The 18,980-nt window shown below is 45.1% G+C and overlaps 1 protein-coding gene across 5 annotated transcripts in view; it reads right to left on the bottom strand.

Annotated features, from left to right (window-relative positions):
* The window catches only part of SYBU (syntabulin), a 44,677-nt gene extending 26,191 nt beyond the window's left edge, over window positions 1–18,486 (bottom strand). For 2 of the 5 annotated variants that reach the window (XM_083749172.1, XM_083749174.1), the window contains exon 1: window positions 2,714–3,029. In XM_083749172.1, the coding sequence (XP_083605298.1) occupies window positions 2,714–2,795 (82 nt within the window). In that variant the 5' untranslated portion in view covers window positions 2,796–3,029. Of the gene's footprint in view, window positions 1–2,713; window positions 3,030–15,490; window positions 15,699–18,160 lie in introns of those variants that run through there. The other 3 variants (XM_083749170.1, XM_083749171.1, XM_083749173.1) reach the window with 3 other exon arrangements.
* Between the last annotated feature and the right edge of the window lie 494 nt (window positions 18,487–18,980).

The raw sequence follows: 18,980 nt of genomic DNA, 5'->3' as shown, positions 1-18,980 counted from the left end.
CCACACTTAGCCTATTCAGAGTTTCAACAGTACCGTGTTGCAATCCTTATTGTCCCCATATTGCAGATGGGAATGTTGTACTTGACTGCTACTTATGTATCACATCCCACAGGGGATACATTCTCCCAAACTTAAATCACTGCATAGTTTATAGTCAGAAATATGCAGTGTAGAATTCACAAGGGGGTAGCCAAGGGATGGTTTTCCCATATGTACTGGGAATGCCCAGAGGTAAAAGAATTCTGGAATAAAATCCTAAAGGTTATTAATTTATTAGTGAAGCTTTCAATAGACTTTGATTTCATGACTATGGGTATACTTGGAAACATGGCTATAGAGAAAGGTGACCAGCTTACCTTCAAAGCTATGATTTTAGTGGGAAAGGCAACGATAGCTTTAGGTTGGAAAGACAGAGAAAAATGGACAGTAGAGGCATGAAATTTGTTTGAATTTATTCAGTCGGACATTGTTGCAGTCATGTCACAGGAAACAACGTGGAAGGTCAAGTCCACCACGATAAGGAACAGATGGAACCCCTATCTTCAATGGATAGAAACTACTGGAACAAAATACATTTGGTGGAAACTACATTTGGTGGAAACTAAAGACGCTATGCCCGTGGCTGAGGCTAATTGTTTGAACGCTTCACAAGGGGATTCAATTCTACAACATTATAATGTCTATGTACATTTCACAAGAAGAAGAAGAAGAAGAAGAAGAAGAAGAAGAAGAAGAAGAGGAGTTTGGATTTGATATCCCATTTTATCACTACCCGAAGGAGTCTCAAAGTGGCAAAAGGAAAGAGTCTCCTTTCCTTTTTTTTTAATGAAATATTTATTAAAATTTTACAAAAATATGAATACAAAAATACATGAAAAAAGAAAAAAGAAAATTAAAAATACAACATACAAAGAAAAAAAAGAAAATAAGAAAATATTTAAAAAACAAATCCGTTTTTCATAACCTTAAACTCATTTGCTTGTTTCTTTGACCTCCTCACACCTCCCCTTCTTGTATTCCCATTTACATAATCAAATCAGCAAATCCTTACCCTCTTTCATTTATCTTAACTCTATATCATCACATTTTATAACTCTATATTTTCATCCATTATCAATTCATTTTTGCATATTCTTATTAACTTTGTTGCTAATGCCACTTATTTTCAATCCAACATCATTTCATTAATTTTACAGTGTTTCTGCAGATAGTCTTTAAATTTCTTTCAATCTTCTTCCACCAACTCTTCTCCCAGGTCTCTGATTCTGCCAGTCATTTCCGCCAATTCCATATAGTCCATCACCTTCATCTGCCACTCTTCCACAATCTCCTTTCCCTTCCTCCCCCACAACAAACACTCTGTGAGGTGAATGGGGCTGGGAGACTTCAGAGAAGTGTGACTGGCCCAAGGTCACCCAGCAGCTGCATGTGGAGGAGCCGAGACGCGAACCCGGTTCCCCAGATTAGGAGACTACCACACAAAGCTTCCCAACTCCCTTGGGAAGCTGCCAGGGCTTACAAGCCCTGCTAGGGCACACCACTGATATCTTCACTGTATCCCTTTCTAATTCTTTCCCCCCAGCTTAGACACCAAGCAGGACCATGGGTCTAAGCTGCCATTTTAATTTTCTACAAAGCCTTCAACATGGCAGCAGCCCAGGGCATTCTGGGAAATTCAAACTGGTGGGCTGCATTGACCCATCCCTGCTTGGATCAGTGCAGTCTGCTGCTACCTCCTCCTACTGGCTGGTAAACTCACCATGTTCTACCAACAGAGAAGGGGGAAATTGTGGCATTTTCTCCTGCACCCTCTCAAACATGGCTCCAGCCCTGAAAGCTAAATTCAGCCTCACGACTCCTCCATTTTAACTGAAATTGCTTAAGCTCTCCAGCTTTCACAGACATCAGGCTGCTTATCATGGGAACAAACTGAACTTGGCACAGGCAACAATTCCTCCTCTTGGCTCCTATCAACATTAATGACCTTTAGACATACCAATAACTAAGCCAGGCTTTTGAATTCAGCTGCAGACAATGAAAGGATTTGTTGCATGCAATCCTCTTTCCTATGACCCTTCTGTTATTTCTAAATAAACGATATACCTAATATACCCCCCTCCCCACAAAGCAGCCACAGGGAAAATATACGGTACATCTGGACAGTTGCAGGACCCAGCTCATTCTGCCAGAGACATTTCCACCTCCCCACCCCCCCAGCAATGCATATAAATGTATCAGATGTACATTTGAACTCAAGATCTTTTGCAGGATCAAAATTTTCGCCGTCACCCAAAATAGCAGCAGTGCACTGCCCATCACAAGAGGCAAAGTCATTCCTTGATGTAGGACACAGTTTACATCCCTGCATATATAAAACAGCCTTCTTCAACCTGGTGCCCCTCCAAATCTTTTATGACTACATTTCCCATAACCTCTGGCCATGGACCATGCATTTTCTCTGCCTACCTCTATTGCCTTGTCACAAATCATCCCACTGCCGGATCAATCACTAGAAGTACAGTGGGCTGACCTCTGGATTATCTTGAAGACCTCATGCATCTCCACACTGCCAACTTAGCAACTCTGCTCAAGGTCCAGCAATTTGACAAGATTCCTTACAGGGTGGGGAGAGACACCGCTTTCTTTTAAAAAATAAAATATATCAGAGTGACACATCTACGGACACTTCCATAGCAGCGTAAGAAGCATTTACCAGATTGTGAAGGCACAGCCAGAGTCCTGACTGGAACGGAGAGGAAATTTCCATGTCGTCCATTCGTAACCGGAGATAACATTTCCCTGAGGCTATGACTATCGTTGCGCAGAAGAAATTAAGAGGAAAAGAGAAGGGTGGGACTTGGTGGTACCATCAAACCACGAGTTGGTTATCACCAGCTCTTATTCCTCTGTTCACTTGGACATAGCATTTTTTGTTATTAAAAAAGAAAAGAAAAGAAGCAAGGTTCATTCTGTTAGCTTCCTGCTTTCATGACTTGGCAAGTCTTAATCTTGGATGGCACAAAATGTTTGCCCCGCCTTTTTTCAGAAGGCCGTCTGTTACAAACAGTTTCTAACAGACGCCAGCTATAACTTGGCTGACAACTCAGGCAGGATGTTAATCCCTTTGCAGAACAAGCACATAAAAAATAAATAAATCTTCAATTGCCTGGGAATTAAGAACAGGCCCTATTCTTCCCCAAACCACCAAAAATGATGCTTACAGATGACATGATGTTGAATTGACAATGAAGATGGCCCAAATGGAACTCCAAAAGCAAGTTTCAAGGCTCACACGCTGATTACGGATTCGAAAGGGACAGCTGCACATTCCTGATTTGCAGAGATTGAAGGATCTAGATGATCCTCAGTGGTCCCTTACAACTCTATGATTCTATGATTAGGTGACAATGCATATAAATATATATATACAGTGGTACCTCGGGTTAAGTACTTAATTCGTTCCTGAGGTCTGTTCTTAACCTGAAACTGTTCTTAACCTGAAGCACCACTTTAGCTAATGGGGCCTCCTACTGCTGCTGTGCTGCTGAAGCACGATTTCTGTTCTCATCCTGAAGCAAAGTTCTTAACCCAAGGTACTATTTCTGGGTTAGAGGTGTCTGTAACCTGAAGCGTATGTAACCTGAAGCATATGTAACCCAAGGTACAACTGTAGTAGGTAAAAATCATACCAAAATGCTGATGACTTTTCATAAGAATTTTTTTAATTAAAAAAAAAATCACAAACTCTTGTGAACTGAACTTAAGACTGAAAAAAATGAGAAACCAAGAGAAACGGACATTTGTCCATATGGGCAGTGTCAGGGTCCTGGATGTTGCTCATGGATGCCAGCCCTCAAACTATGATATAAGAATGCAGGGTATAACAATAAGTAGTGAATTGCAATGAGAAAAGTGCATTCATCACTAAACTAGACCGTCATTTTAATGGTGGGGAACCGAGACAGAAAGTAACCTGCTCAAGGCTCCTGCTCCTAGTAGTTAAACTCTCTTAACATATATGAAGCTTCAATCTGATCCAAACCTAGCATCCCAATCCAGATCTGGATCTGCTTGCAATGCACAGACCATGTGCATGTATAGAGCTAGTGCAAAGCAGTGCCAGAGGATGACTGATCAGATTCCAATCCCCATAAACTTCATTGTGTGACCTTCAGCCAGCTCCTATCATTCAGCCTAATCTAACTCACGAGGGTGCTGGGAGGATAAATTCGAGGAAGAAGCTGCATTGAGTTCATTGGAGGGAAAGGTGGAGTAAATATGCAATCAAGAGTTACTTGAACCAGTGCGGTGAGGGGGGAGATAGCCCGAGAGTCTGTTCAGCAGCCTCAGCTTTTTTTTTGGCTAGAATCAGTCAAATCTCCACCCTCCCAGGCCAGGTGGGAAAAGGTTTGCAAGGCAGGGAGCAGGTCTTCCAGGACTCACAGCCAAGATATACCAAACATTGACTTTAAAAAGGGAGCTGAACTAGCTGGACTGCAGCCCCCCTTCCAGCTCTATAATGCTATGATAATGTGATCATGGAAGAAAATGGAATATGCACAAGAGAATGAAGACTAAGGGCTCAGCTAGACTGGTAAAGAAAAAGTGATTTATGTGTATTGTATATGCGATATAACATTGTGTCACCAGATGGCGATGTGGAGTCCTGTTTTTCTCTACCTGTTTTCCCTGTTTAAATTTACAACGCTACAGAAACGCCTCTTTGATGTGTTTAGATCCAGCCTAAGTTCTGTCACTGGTTGTATGTGCAAGGAAGCACATGAAACCGCTTCTGACAAACTGAAACTGGCATTATACCAGTGCAATTTTCAGGGCTTTCCCCCAAAGAATCCTGGAACTGCAGTCTGGTGAAGGCACTATCATACCCTCCAACATTTCATTTTCCCAATGAAAATAGGGACGTCCTAAGGAAAAGAAGGATACGGGTGGTGCTGTGGGTTAAACCGCAGAGCCTAGGACTTGCTGATCAGAAGGTTGGCGGTTCGAATCCCTGTGATGGGGTGAGCTCCCATTGCTCGGTCCCTGCTCCTGCCAACCTAGCAGTTCGAAAGCATGTCAAAGTGCAAGTAGATAAATAGGTACCATTCTGGCGGGAAGGTAAACGGTGTTTCCATGCACTGCTCTGGTTTGCCAGAAGCAGCTTAGTCATGCTGGCCACATGACCCGGAAGCTGTACGCCGGCTCCCTCGGCCAATAAAGTGAGATGAGCGCTGCAACCCCAGAGTTGGTCACGACTGGACCTAATGGTCAGGGGTCCCTTTACCTTTACTTTAAGGAAAAGTGAGACATTCTGGGATCAAATCAGAAACCAGGATGGTTTCTGGGAATCCGGGACTGTCCCTGGAAAATAGGGACACTTGGAAGGTCTGCACTAAGAATGATCTCTTTACAGATCCCTAGTCTCCCTACCCTAGAATTCTTGATGCCCTAGAAAGAGAAAAGAAAATGCTGGCAGCATTAAGATAAATTCAACAGTGTAAATAAGTTTTGATGGATGCAATAATGGAATACTGAATGGTGCAGTCAGTGCTCTTTTTCCCGCTAAAAAAATGTTTAGGGGTACTCTCATTTTCCTACTCATATTGAAATACTGCCCCCTCAATGAGGCCAAACAAAATGTTTAGGGGTATGCATACCCCTGCGTCCCCCAGGAAAAAAGCACTGGGTATAGTATTTGTAAAATATGCAGGGATTTATGATATGTAATATGTACCATGGAAAGAGAAGAAGGGAAGTCACTGATATCTTAAGGATGTAAAATGAGTATTTTAAATCGTAAAACAGAAAATTTAATAAAAATGATATGCAGAGTAAAGAAAGAGAAAATAAATATTAAGCCAGTTTTAAGTTTGTAATGAAGGCCCTTAAGAGCTACAACTTGCAATGAATGTACTGTGAGCTTTTGTTTTCTAACGTCGACGAGCTTTGCAACCATCTATCAGTGCCAAAGGATGCTTTCAAAACCTTTAAAATATTTATCATTTGCCTGATAATAAATGTTGGAAATGTAATGAGACTGAAGGTACATTCTTTCACCTTTGGTGGACATGCCCAAGAATTAAGACTTTCTGGGACATGATCTATAATGAAATGAAAAAGGTATTTAAATATACCTTCCTGAAGAAGCTAGAGGCCTTTCTCCTGGGCATGGTCGGCCAATTGGTGCCAAAGAAGGATAGAACTTTCTTTATGTATGCTACAACAGCAGCAAGAATACTTATTGCAAAGTACTGGAAGACACAAGATCTACCCACCTGGGAAGAATGGCAGATGAAGTTGATGGACTACATGGAATTGGCGGAAATGACTGGCAGAATCAGAGACCAGGGAGAAGAGATTGGAAGAAATTTAAAGATTATTTACAGAAACATTGTAAAATTAATGAATGTTAGAAGGATGTTGGAATGAAGTTATATGGCTTTAGCAGAAATGTTATAAAGGATTAAGTAAAAATAGATTGTTAATTGGCTAAAGGAGGAAAAGTAAAGTTAGATTATGTCAAGACAAACTATAGGGCAAAAACTGAGAAAGATGGAAAGGATTTGCTGAAATAGCTAACTGAACTAGAATATAAAAAAGGGAGGTGTGAGGAGGTCAACGAAACAAGCAAATGAAAGATAAGTTATGGGAATATTCGTTGTGTTTTTAATTGTTTCTGTTTCTGTTTTTGTTTTGTTAAGATAAGTAATGTTTTCTGTTTTTTTTCTTTATTGTAATGTGTTGTTTTGTTTTGTTTAATTTTGTGTTTTCTTTTTTTTCTTTCTGTAATCCTTAAATCTTTAATAAATATTACTTTAAAAAAACAAAAAACAAAACCTTTAAAATAAATTGTAAAGTGTAACTTCAAACTTTGCACCGAGTCCTATGTGCAGATGCATTGAAAAAGAAATGAACTAAAGTGGGGAAGGATGAGGCATACATTGCCAGGTGCTCCTCTCTTCCAGCTCATTGTGGTGATTGATGTACAAAGCAGGTGAAGACAGAAGCGAAAGTCATCGGGCGTGACTTCTCAAGCAGGTGCACCGAGCACTGAGATGAGGGAAACTGCTTTGCAGAAGGGCTCTTGCAAGACTATATCAGTTTTCCAGGAGTTGCCAGGCAAGATAATTCCATATTCATTCATGTGCATTCTGACCCTAGGCATATGCACACTCTGAAACAAACCCTGCTGAGTTCAACAAGGCTCACTCTTGAGCAAAAGTATACAAGAATTGCAGCCTAACGGTGGGATCCTATGCACATCTGCAGAAATGCAAGCCCCACTAAGTTCAATGGAGCTTATTCCGAAGGTTAAATGTTTAGTTGGGGTTGGTGGTTGTTTTAGTTTGGGTGTAACTGTAAACTGTTTATTATTGCCATTACAGTGGTACCTTGGTTCTTGAACTCAATCCGTTCTGGGAGTCCATTCAACTCCCAAAATGGTTCGAAAACCAAGGCACAGCTTCCGATTGGCTGCAGCAGCTTCCTGCACTCAACCGGAAGCTGAGGAAGCAGCATTGGACGTTCAGCTTCTGAAAAACGTTTGCAAACCAGAACATTCCCTTGTAGATTTGTGGCGTTCGGGAGCCAATTTGTTCAGGAGCCAAGCCATTCGAGTACCAAGGTACCACTGTATTGTTATTGTTGTTATTGGTTTCTATTGATTTATTGGTTGGTTTGTTGCTCATATAGGATATTTTGTTTTTTAATGTTTGATGCTTTGTTGTGTTTTTATATATGTTGTAAGACACCCAGAGTGGCTGGGGAAACCCAGCACGATGGGTGGGATATAAATTAAAATATTAGTAGTAGTAGTAGCAGTAGTAAGTGGATACATCAGAGGTGGGGGATCTTTTGAGCCAGAGGGCCATATTCTGTTCTCAACAGCCACACAGGGGCCACTTGCCAGTGGTGTGCAGGACAAGATGAAGCAATTGATGTGAATATCTCCTGTTCCCTTGAATTGTTCTGATGTCTCCTGCTTGCTTGCTTGGATGGAAGAGATTTTCCTGGAATATAGGCTACTACATGAAGATAAGTGCCATACTGGATACTGTGGGATGTAATCTGCTGGGAGCAGTCAAGTACAACATTCCTTGTGATGCTAGAGAAGACATGCAAGGGAATGTTTGGTCCAGCCAGAAGAAACTTCCTGTTCCTCCTGGCTGGAACATCCTACCTTTTGCATGTGACAGAAGGTGGGTGTGACCTAACCTGTCCAGGTAACAAAAGGACGAGTCACACAGCAACTCTCTCTCTCTTTTCCATCTTCCTTTTGTTGGGTGAAGTGCTGGACTGTTATCTTGCAGTCACTGGGATTATTCACTCATATGGGGTAGATCCACATGTACATATTTGTAACTTTAAGGCTTAAGCCTGCCTTCAGAGATCACACTGTGCTCTGCCTGATCATGAGTAAACTTTCTTTTATAAGACACTGTGGTGTCTTTATTCTTTTAGGAGGGATTCAAGGGAGCTTACCAGGAACGTACAATTCAATCTGAGACAGATTGAATTGTATACTAGTTAGAGGCTCACACAAGCCTGCAACCAGCTATCTGCTGTGCTGTGTGCCTCCCTGAACATTCCCACAGATACTCTACCAACCTTTTGCTCCTTGCACTGCCCATCACTGGCGTGCGCTAGAGAATGTAATGCTTGGTGTGAAAAAGATGTCCCATTTGCTGTGAGTGCCACACATGTCCTACTACCTTGCAGGCAGATCTCCACAGCCTACATTCTCCAGAGTGCTCAGGAGACACTCTTTTGGGTTGCCTTTCTCTGGAACACCCAGGCCATGAAAGGGCCATTCAAAGCTGAATAGCTGACAATGCTTTGCGGACATCCCCTTTTCCAGGTTGACAAGGTAAATGCAGCACTCTGTAGAGAACCGCTCCCAAGCAGCCCCTACTATGCAACTTACAAGGATAGCAGACCTGATGTGGTGAAATACTCGGCAGCTGATGAGGCAGGCGTTGCTGCTGGGAGAATGTTTTTCTCTCTGCTTGACATATGAACCCTGCAGCTGAAATCCAAACCGGAGGGGGAAGGCAGGAGGGTGCCTATTTCAATGTCAGATGACAGACAGCACGCACGCCAAAGCATTTGTTTCGTTTTATCGAAGCCTAGCATCCAGCTGGAAGTTTTATAACGAGCTCCACATGCAATTGGCTGGAACAAATGTGGGTTTTGAAAGCTGGACCCCCCCCCGATCAATAATTTCATAGAAGAAATAATAGGGGGCAGCCGATGTTAGCCGTGCTCAGAGTAGACCCACTGAAATGAACAGACCTGTCTAATGCCAATGGATTACTCTGAGTAGAATTTAGTTGGATACAGCCCAACATCTTCCTGTGACTTTTGCAGCCCCTCTGAGATCAACAGGCCATACCCCCTCTCTCTTAAAAAATGTGTAAAAATGCAGATGCAGAAATCTTATTCTCATTTTATCAGCAAGGATGCCACTTACAAATGAATTAATCCAGAGTAGCCTCATTTCAAAACGTTTGCAGGATGTTTATGCAGCATGCATAAATCCTATTCCACAGAGAATCCTATGCATCCTTATAATTATTATTATACGTAGCGTTATGGGGAAATAAGTCCAAGTGAGTCCAAGGGGGCATACGCTCTAATAATAACAATAACAATTTATCGCTGCCCATATGACTGGGTTGCCGCAACCACTCTGGGCGGTTTCCAACAAATTATAAAACCACAGTAAGACATCAAACATTAAAAACTATATAGGGTTGCCTTCAGATGTCTTCTAAAAGTCAGATAGTTGTTTATCTGTTTGACATCTGGCAGGAGGGCATTCCACCAGGCAGGTGCAAGTACCCTCTGCCTGGTTCCCTGTAACCTCTCTTCTCACAATGAGGGAACCACCAAAAGACCCTCAGAGCTGGACTTCAAGGTCTGGGCTGATGCTTCTTCAGCTACACAGCACCGAGGCCATTTAGGGATTTTAAGGTCAGCACCAACACTTTGAATTGTGCTCGGAAACGTACTGGGAGCCAACATACAGTGGTACCTCGGGTTAAGAACTTAATTCGTTCTGGAGGTCTGTTCTTAACCTGAAACTGTTCTTAACCTGAAGCACCACTTTAGCTAATGGGGCCTCCAGGTGCCGCTGTGCCGCCGGAGCACGATTTCTGTTCTCATCCTGAAGCAAGGTTCTTAACCTGAGGTACTATTTCTGGGTTAGCGGAGTCTGTAACCTGAAGCATCTGTAACCTGAGCTATGTTATCATCACTTGGGGTCGTTTATATGTCTTGATCCATATAGCTCAATATTGTCTTCATCAGTGGTTCTCAAACTTCCTTCCTCTGGGCAACCCTTTCACATTAAAAATTTGCTCGTGCCAGACTGATTTTTAATTGATAAGAAATACATGAGTCAGGGGGACAATCAGCAGTGCTGGTACAGGATAATAATAATAATAATAATAATAATAATAATAATAATAATAATAAAAAAAAAAACAATGCAGCTACGTAAGAACACAAATTGTTCCCAAAATATAATTATAAATGATCCTCTTACATATTTACCTTAAGCAGTGCACAAGGGGGACGCATACCCCTAAACATTTTGTGAATCTTTGTACTTTTGTCCATTTACTGTATTTATTTTTCCTGATATGAACTATAAAATTGTGATTTTCTTAAGACAAAATGAGAGTACCCCTAAACATTTTTTAAGAAAAAAAAAGCATGGATCTTAAGTATGTATACAACCTCAGTGAGAGGTGTGAACCTGCTTTTGCTGGGTAATCTCATTTATATTAGGCCTAATTTGAGACAAACAAACTCTCATCTCCTCATCAACACAAAGAATCTTTGCTCTCGCTCTCATTTTCAAAAGATACCTATCCATATTCTGCATAATAATAATAATAATAATATTTTGAGACTCTACCATACTACAATGAAATGTTTAAATGCTTCTTTCATGTTCCTTGAATCTTCCTGCCACACTTGCCATTCTCTCCTGCCACACCCTTTGAGAAGCTCTGGTCTACATTGGCTGGCAGCCATTCTGCAAGGCTTCAGACGGGGGACATTCCCAGTACAGTGGACGCGGGTCATGATTTGGCACTTCTGCACATGCGCAAAGTGCGATTTAGTGTTTCTGCGCATGCGCGAGTGCCAAAACCCGGAAGTAATCCGTTCTGGTACTTCCAGGTTCAGTGCGGTGTGCAACCCGAAAATGTACAACCTAAAGTGTCTGTAACTCAAGGTATGACTGTACTGGGGGTCCCCAGATCTGCTGTACATTGAACCTGGGGTGTTCTGAACCCAAATTAGATGCTTTACCACTGAGCTATGCTACTGAGAGCCAGTGTGGTGTAGTGGTTAAGAGCGGTAGACTCATAATCTGGTGAACTGGGTTCGATTCCCCGCTCCTCCACATGCAGCTGCTGGGTGACCTTGGGCCAGTCACACTTCTCTGAAGTCTCTCAGCCCCACTCACCTCACAGAGTGTTTGTTGTGGGGGAGGAAGGGAAAGGAGAATGTTAGCCGCTTTGAGACTCCTTCGTGTAGTGATAAAGCGGGATATCAAATCCAAGCTCTTTTTCATCTCCTCACTATATCTAGCCTGCCTGCTAGCCAGTCAAGGAGTTGGGGGAAGAGCAGAGCAGCACAGCAGAGACCCAAAAGGTACCAACTAAATGAGCAAAGCAGTCATAAGAAGGGAGAAGAGCAGGACAACCACAGCCCCAGCCCCACTTTCACTTGTCCACCCCCACCACAACCAGCTAGCAACTGTCTGCTATCACACCCCTCATTTCAATGGGAGTACGCTTGAGAAGCACTGAAAGCAAAAGAGATGGGTACAGCCAGTGGCGTAGCATGGGTTGTCAGCACCCGGGGCAAGGCAAGTAATTTGTGCCCCCTAACCTGTGGATTTGCGCCCCCCAACCCATGGATTTGCGCCCCCTAACCCTAACCCCCAGATGTTGCGCCCGGTGTGGCCGGCCCCCCTGCACCCCCACGCTACGCCACTGGGTACAGCAGGGAGGGTGGCTGTAACTTCTCCACACATGTGGTTATACTTTATGAGTCAGCAAGTCTTTTCTTTAAGCAGCCCTGCCAATCCAGCTCTCCTCCTGCCCAATTGTGAAAAGCTTAGCAGGGCTGCTTTTGGCACCAATTATGACTGGAGTCCCGGCTCTGCGACTGCCGTGCACTGTCATTCGGGGCTTATTGAACAGCCCCTCCCTCTCCTCTGAAAGACAGAGCCGGAGGCCTGCTTTGAATCCTTGTCACCCTCTTTGAACTATAATTCCTACCAGGGGAAGCTGTGAAAGTTTAAGTGGTAGGCAAAAATAAGTACTTCCTCCACACAGAATGAAGTTGAACTACAGAATGCACTCCCCAGAGAGGCAACGATGGCCACTGAATTGGATAGCTGTGAAAGTGGATTGAACAAATTCATGGAGGACAAGGCTATCAGTGGTTAGCAGCCATGATCTAGCACACCGTTAGAGGTAGTAGGACTCTAAATAACCAGTTGCTATAAACCACAAATGGGAAGAATGAAGTTGCATGCAGGTTTGACTTGAGTTCTTAGAAAGCCAATGTACATTATTAGCAATGTAGATGTTCCCCTATAACTAAGAAATCCCTTGTGCCTCCTTGTACACTCTCCCTTTGGACAATTGTTCCAAATTGTCTTTGGACTTGAATCACTAAGCCACTGTGTGGTTATAGGAAAATTCCCACTAGTCAAATTAGTATCAATATCTGCAGGGGATGGAGGTAGGGCAAGACTGTATTTTCATTTGCATGCTGTAATTTCCACACTCAACATTGCTTATACGGGACCAGGTGCAGCAAACATTTGCCCCCCGTCCAGATGTTACCAATGGCCAGGGATGATGGAAGTTGTAATTCAGCAGCATTTAGAGAGCCAACAGTTCCATACACCTGTATTAGATGGTCATTATTTGATTACTGACCCACACATGTGATCAGTGGCGTAGCGTGGGTTGTCAGCACCCGGGGCAAGGCAAGTAATTTGCGCCCCCTAACCCGCACGCCTGGCACCCCCCCTCCACAGTGGGCGGCGACCCGGTGGCTCGGATCGGATCTGCACAGCCAGCACAGCAGTGAGAGTGAGTGAGCCAGGTAGGGGCAGAGAGCTGCGAGTGCGAGTGCCCCCCAGATGTTGCGCCCGGTGCGGCTGGCCCCCCCTGCACCCCCCACGCTATGCCACTGCATGTGACACAGTGAAGCAGTGGGAGGTTGGGTGTCACAAATCCGTGTTGTTGCATGACATCTGCTGTGTCACTTATAATTGAGACAGGGATTAGAAACACCTTTGGATATAAGCTCTCTTTAGAAACCATCTTTTGAAACTGTAAATCGGTACTCTCCTGAACCAATTACCCCTCTCATTTCACATGCAAACTGCTCCTGGGTGAACCTCACCCTTCAGATTCTCCAAGTGTGTAAACCTCGGCTCTGTTTAAAATGGGCATGCCAATTTTTTTTTTCATGCAGCGTTCAAGATAAACACTTACTAATCCAAACAGAAACATCTGATTTCAGTCAGCGGCACATGCTTCATGTGCTCAGAGCTGAGTTTCATTGACAGTGACTTTATTTCTCTCTAAAGCTCCACTGTATGGAGCCAGGCAATTGGCAACGTGGAACAATATATATTTGGTGCCTCTTGGGATACATTTCTGACAAAGTAACTGGAGAAGGGCTGCAGCTTAGTGAAAGAGCATCTGCTTTGCATACAAAAGATCCCAAGTCCAACTCACAGCACCTCCAGGCAGGGCTGGGAGGGAACTTTGCCTAAAATCCTAGAGAGAGCTGCTGTCATTCAGTGTAGACAAAGTTGATATAGCTGAACCTGACTTCCTAGGCTCCCACTATACAGCAAACTGATTAATTTTCTACAGGTTTCAGTTGGTATATTTGCTACCACTGACCCCGTTAGGGAAGTTATTCTATTTTCTTGGGTAGAGAGGAAAAGCAATTGGGCTAAAATGCATGGGGAATCTACAGCCCTCCAGTTGTTGTTGGACTACAAGTCTCATGATCCCTGACCATTGACCATGATGGCAGTGGCTGATAGGAGAGGAGGCCCAACCCACTCCTGTAATAGTAATAATAACAGTAATAATTTTATTTGTATCCTGCTCATCCGACTGGGTTGTCCCAGCCACTCTGGGTGGCTTCCAACAAATATAAAAGCATAATAAAGCATCAAGCATTAAAAACATCCCTATGCAGCACTGCACTCAGATTTCCTCTAAAGATTGTACAGTGGTACCTTGGGTTACATATGCTTCAGGTTACATACGCTTCAGGTTACAGACTCCAGTAACCCAGAAATAGTACCTCGGGTTAAGAACTTTGCTTCAGGATGAGAACAGAAATTGTGCTCCAACGGCGCGGCAGCAGCAGGAGGCCCCATTAGCTAAAGTGGTGCTTCAGGTTAAGAACAGTTTCAGGTTAAGAATGGACCTCCGGAACGTATTAAGTATTTAACCCGAGGTACCACTGTACAGTTACTTGACATCTGATAAGACATTCCCTTGAACATGCAATTATAATGTGTCTATTACTTTCATTTTCCAATAAATACCCCATATCCTTTCCCAAATAGCCAAAGGCCTGGCATGATGGGACTTGCTGTTCAACAATATTTGGAGAACATAAGAAGAACCTAATGGATCACGCCAGTGGCTCATCTAATCTAGCATCCTGCTGTCACAGTGGCCACCCAGATGCCAATGGGAAATGCTCAAGCAAGACTCAAGCACAAGGGCACTCTGCCCTTCTATGGTTTTCAGAAACTGGTATCACTGCCACCAACTGTCAAGGCAGAACATAGTCACCATGGTTATCATTCCTACTAGGTCCATAAATAGCAACACCCTAGAGGTCCCGGGCCCTAAGGAAGTTAGATTAGCCTCAACCAGAGCCAGGGCCTTTTTAACACTGGCTCCAGATTGGTGGAATGCTGTGTCTCATGAGACCAGGGCCCTGCAGGATCTGATTTCTTTCTGCAGGGCCTGTAAGACAGAGTTGTTCCACCTGGCCTTTGGCTTGGAATCAACTTGATCCCCTCTGCCTCTTTCCTTTTTCCTTTCTCCTTCTGTGATGGAACTCCTATTTGGGGGCTTCCCTGGCTTTTTCTGGCCCATGTATGACCAGTCTGGATAGTTGGCCTTGGTGAAGATTTGACGTTTTCATCCCCAAAAAGTTTTTGATTTGAGTTTCTATTGAAATGAGGCTGCATTTTAATGTTGTATTTTAATCTTGTTTTGAAGTTGTATCTTAATCAATTGTTTTATACCTGGTCTTAGCCACCCTGAGCCCAGTCTTGGCTGGGGAGGATGGGGTATAAATATTATTATTATTATTATTATTATTATTATTATTATTATTATTACTACTACTACTACTAGTTCCCCATCTCTGGACTATAATATCAGCATTGCCACAGACACACTGTTTCTTCTAGTACCTGAGCAGAAACTGTTGCTGCTGATGGTCCTTGCAGACCCTCCAGAAGAGCTGAGGGGGTGGAATTCTCTGCTTTCCTCCTCCGAGAAGGGTGACTCGGACGCCGGGGACACTTTCTGGTGGCGTAGCTGCTGCTGGGGGAGATGAGGCCGGAGGACCAGGCGAGGAATGCGGCTGCGGCAGATCTCCTTGTCCTGCATTTTGTGCTCCTTCCAATGACAGAGACAATGGGCACTTCAGTCCATGTGCATTTCCCAGCCCTGCCCCACCCAAAGGTCTGGCTCAATGTATGGAGTCAGCAGGTCAGCTAACACCCCTGGATAGCTCAGTTGGCTAGAGCATGGTGCTGATAACGCCCAGGTTGCAGGTTTGATCCCCATACAGGACAGCTGCTTATTCCTGCATTGCAGGAGGTTGGACTTCAATGATCCTTAGGGTCCCTTCCAAATCTATGATGGTATGATCCCCACCAAAAACTGCTTCTGCTCAGGTGGAGCTGCCCATGGACAGCATTCCAGTTAGCCACAGTGAGCCACGTGGAAGGGCCATCTCAATGGTACAACGTAAGAACATAAGAGCTGCTGGATCAGGGCATCTTGTTCAGCATCCTGTTCTGATTGTGGACAAGCAGATGCCTGTAGGAAACCCCCAGCAAGAAACCCAAGCACAAGATCACTCTCCCATCCTGTGGTTTCAGAAACGGGTATTCAGAAGCATTGCTGCCTTCAACTGTGGAGGCAGAACATAGTCATCATAGCTAGTAGCTAAAATCCTGGACCTAAAATTCTGGACAAAGCCAGATGAACTGGCTGGATATTTCTTATCTTATTTCCTTGATGTAGACTGAAACTACACTGACGATGAACATGATACAGTGGTACCTCGGGTTAAGTACTTAATTCATTCCGGAGGTCCGTTCTTAACCTGAAACTGTTCCTAACCTGAAGCACCACTTTAGCTAATGGGGCCTCCTGCTGCTGCCGCACCGCCAGAGCCCGATTTCTGTTCTCATCCTGAAACAAAGTTCTTAACCCGAGGTACAATTTCTGGGTTAGCGGAGTCTGTAACCTGAAGCGTATGTAACCTGAAGCGTATGTAACCCGAGGTACCACTGTACTAAGGTTCTGTGCACCATAAATGCCAAGAATCCTGGCAGCTGTAGTTTGTTAAGGGCACTGGGAATTGTAGCTCTGTGCAGGTTAAACGATGGGCTTTAAATGTATGTCGTGCACACAGCCTAGCTGTGGTTCTGCCCATGCGGAAGTGATTTGCAGCGGCTGTTATGCCACTGCTGAACTGAGCAGAGCTAAAAACGAGGCGAGAATGTGGGAAATGTCACATGCAGACATTGAAGTGGCAAGCATCTTTGCAAGCATATGTATTCGTCACATGGTCTACTTGCTAGAAAGATGCGATTTGCTGCTGCTGAGGCAACTCCAGTTGTAATGTGCAAAATGGCTCGCAGGGCTTTTCCAGCAATCTGTAAATGCTGGAGTTTTGCTCTTGTGCAACAGTCCAACATATCACCATAAAAAGCCCCACTTGTATCCACACCTAGCAGATGGGGGTTAGCCTTGTTCGATCAATATGTGCGTGGGAGTATCCACACAGAAGTGCACTCCCGTGCCGGAGAGGTAGAAAAAAAGCAGAAGTCAACAGCTAAAAGCGAAAGGTTTGCCAGGCTGGAGATGCACAGATCCTATGCAAAGACAACCAAGTACCAGCACTGCAATTACTGTGCTAAAATTGGATCAGCTGGAAAAGCACTGAAAGGCAATTATCACAGCCGTTTGCAGCATCCTTGCCACCTGTATCGGCAGGGCTACAGCCCCCAAGAGATTCCGGCAAATGCAAAGAGGTTGGGGAAGGACTGCCCAGAGAACATGGGGATTCTGGTCAGCCTTCCGAGCTTTGGGGTGACGTAATTGTGAGCTAGGTCTCTCCCTGCTCCCCCCCCCCCCCCCCAGAAAACCTCCACTCCAGAGGAAAATCTGCAGCAGGGGCACAGCAGCAGTGATGATGTCAGACTCCATCAGAGGTGGACTCGAGGGACACTCTTCTGGGTGATGCTGTTGCAAGGAAGGTGGGGAGGGTGAGAGACACCCTTCATCTCCTCTTTGCTTGGGGACCCCCACTTATGAATTTCCTTCACCCCGATCCCTTGCCTTTGCCCCACACATCTCCATCCACCGTGTTCGACTTCACTTCCTCAAATAAATACACACACCCTGAATCCCACAAATTTTGCCTTAATGATGTCAGACTCCATCAGGGGCGGACTCAGCAGCGTTTGCTCTTTTAGCGTCTGTTGCTGGGCATTTTAGAGATGAAGAGGGGAGGGGAGGGGGAAAGTGAAAATATCCATCATCCCACTTTTTCTGCTGGTGTATCCTAGTCTTAAACACCGCTCTTGCCTTAGCCAAAGCTTGAACCCCGGTGCCAGCACATACAACACCCCGCATTCACTCGCACACATTATGGCAAGTATTCACACGTACACGCGACACACCGAATGCGTGTTTTGGGGGCTGCACGTGCATGGACCTGATTTCCTCATCCTCCCCGCCAGCCCCACCGGAGAGCCCTCTTACCTCACCTGGCAGCTGTCCCCGAGATGTCCCATCCCGCCCCTAGCCCGTCCTACCTGCGAGCCCCTCCGCCGTACGCTCACCTTGCTGCTTTCCCGGAGGGGTCCCATCCCGCCTGGACCCGGCGACGCAGTTGCGGTGGGAGGTGGCGCCGGACACAGACCTGCTCGCCAGGGGAGGAGGCAGAGGCGAGGCGCCGTCAATGCCGCAGCAGCCTCCACGCTCGCTGGCTCGCTCGCCCCCCTGCCTGCCTGCCGCTGCCTCGCTCGCTCCCTTGCTAGCGCGCAGCAGCTCCAGCCCTGCCCAGCCCGAGCGCTGCCTCGCCCCGCCCTGACACGTGGAGCCGCCGTTGCCGCCGGCTGCTTCTGCCTGGTCCGCTTGGCTGCCTGGCGCTGCTGCAGCCGTGGACGCCTCCTGGCAGAGGGCAGAAGCGCCGCGGGGAGGGAACCGGGGGGCGCTTCGGTTTGCTTTGGGGAGGGAGCCTTTTGCGCCCACTTCTTTCTCTGAGCAGCGCGCGGTGTAGTCTTAGAACTGTAGAGTTGGAAGGGAACCCCCACGGTCATCTAGTCCACCCCAATTGCAAGAATCTCAACCATGACGGATGGCCCGTCCAACCTCCAAGGAAGGAAGTTTTTCGTCTTGGAGCGAAGCCGAGATCGCAGGTGTTTGAGAAATCAGCTGAGAACAAGCAGTACTGTCAACACACGCCTGTAACTACCGTACTTTATTTTATTTTTTAATGGAAGAAGTACATGGAATTTACCAACCCCGTCGCCTTCATTTCTAAAGGATTGAAGTCTGCCATCTTTCAAACAAATACAGTGGTACCTCGAGTTGAGAACTTAATTCGTTTTGGAGGGCCGTTCTTAACCTGAAACTGTTCTTAACCTTTAGCTAATGGGG

Source organism: Podarcis gaigeae (assembly GCF_964106915.1).
Source record: "Podarcis gaigeae genome assembly, chromosome: 7".
NCBI lineage: Eukaryota > Metazoa > Chordata > Lepidosauria > Squamata > Lacertidae > Podarcis > Podarcis gaigeae.
This window is presented reverse-complemented; position numbering and strand designations above follow the sequence as displayed.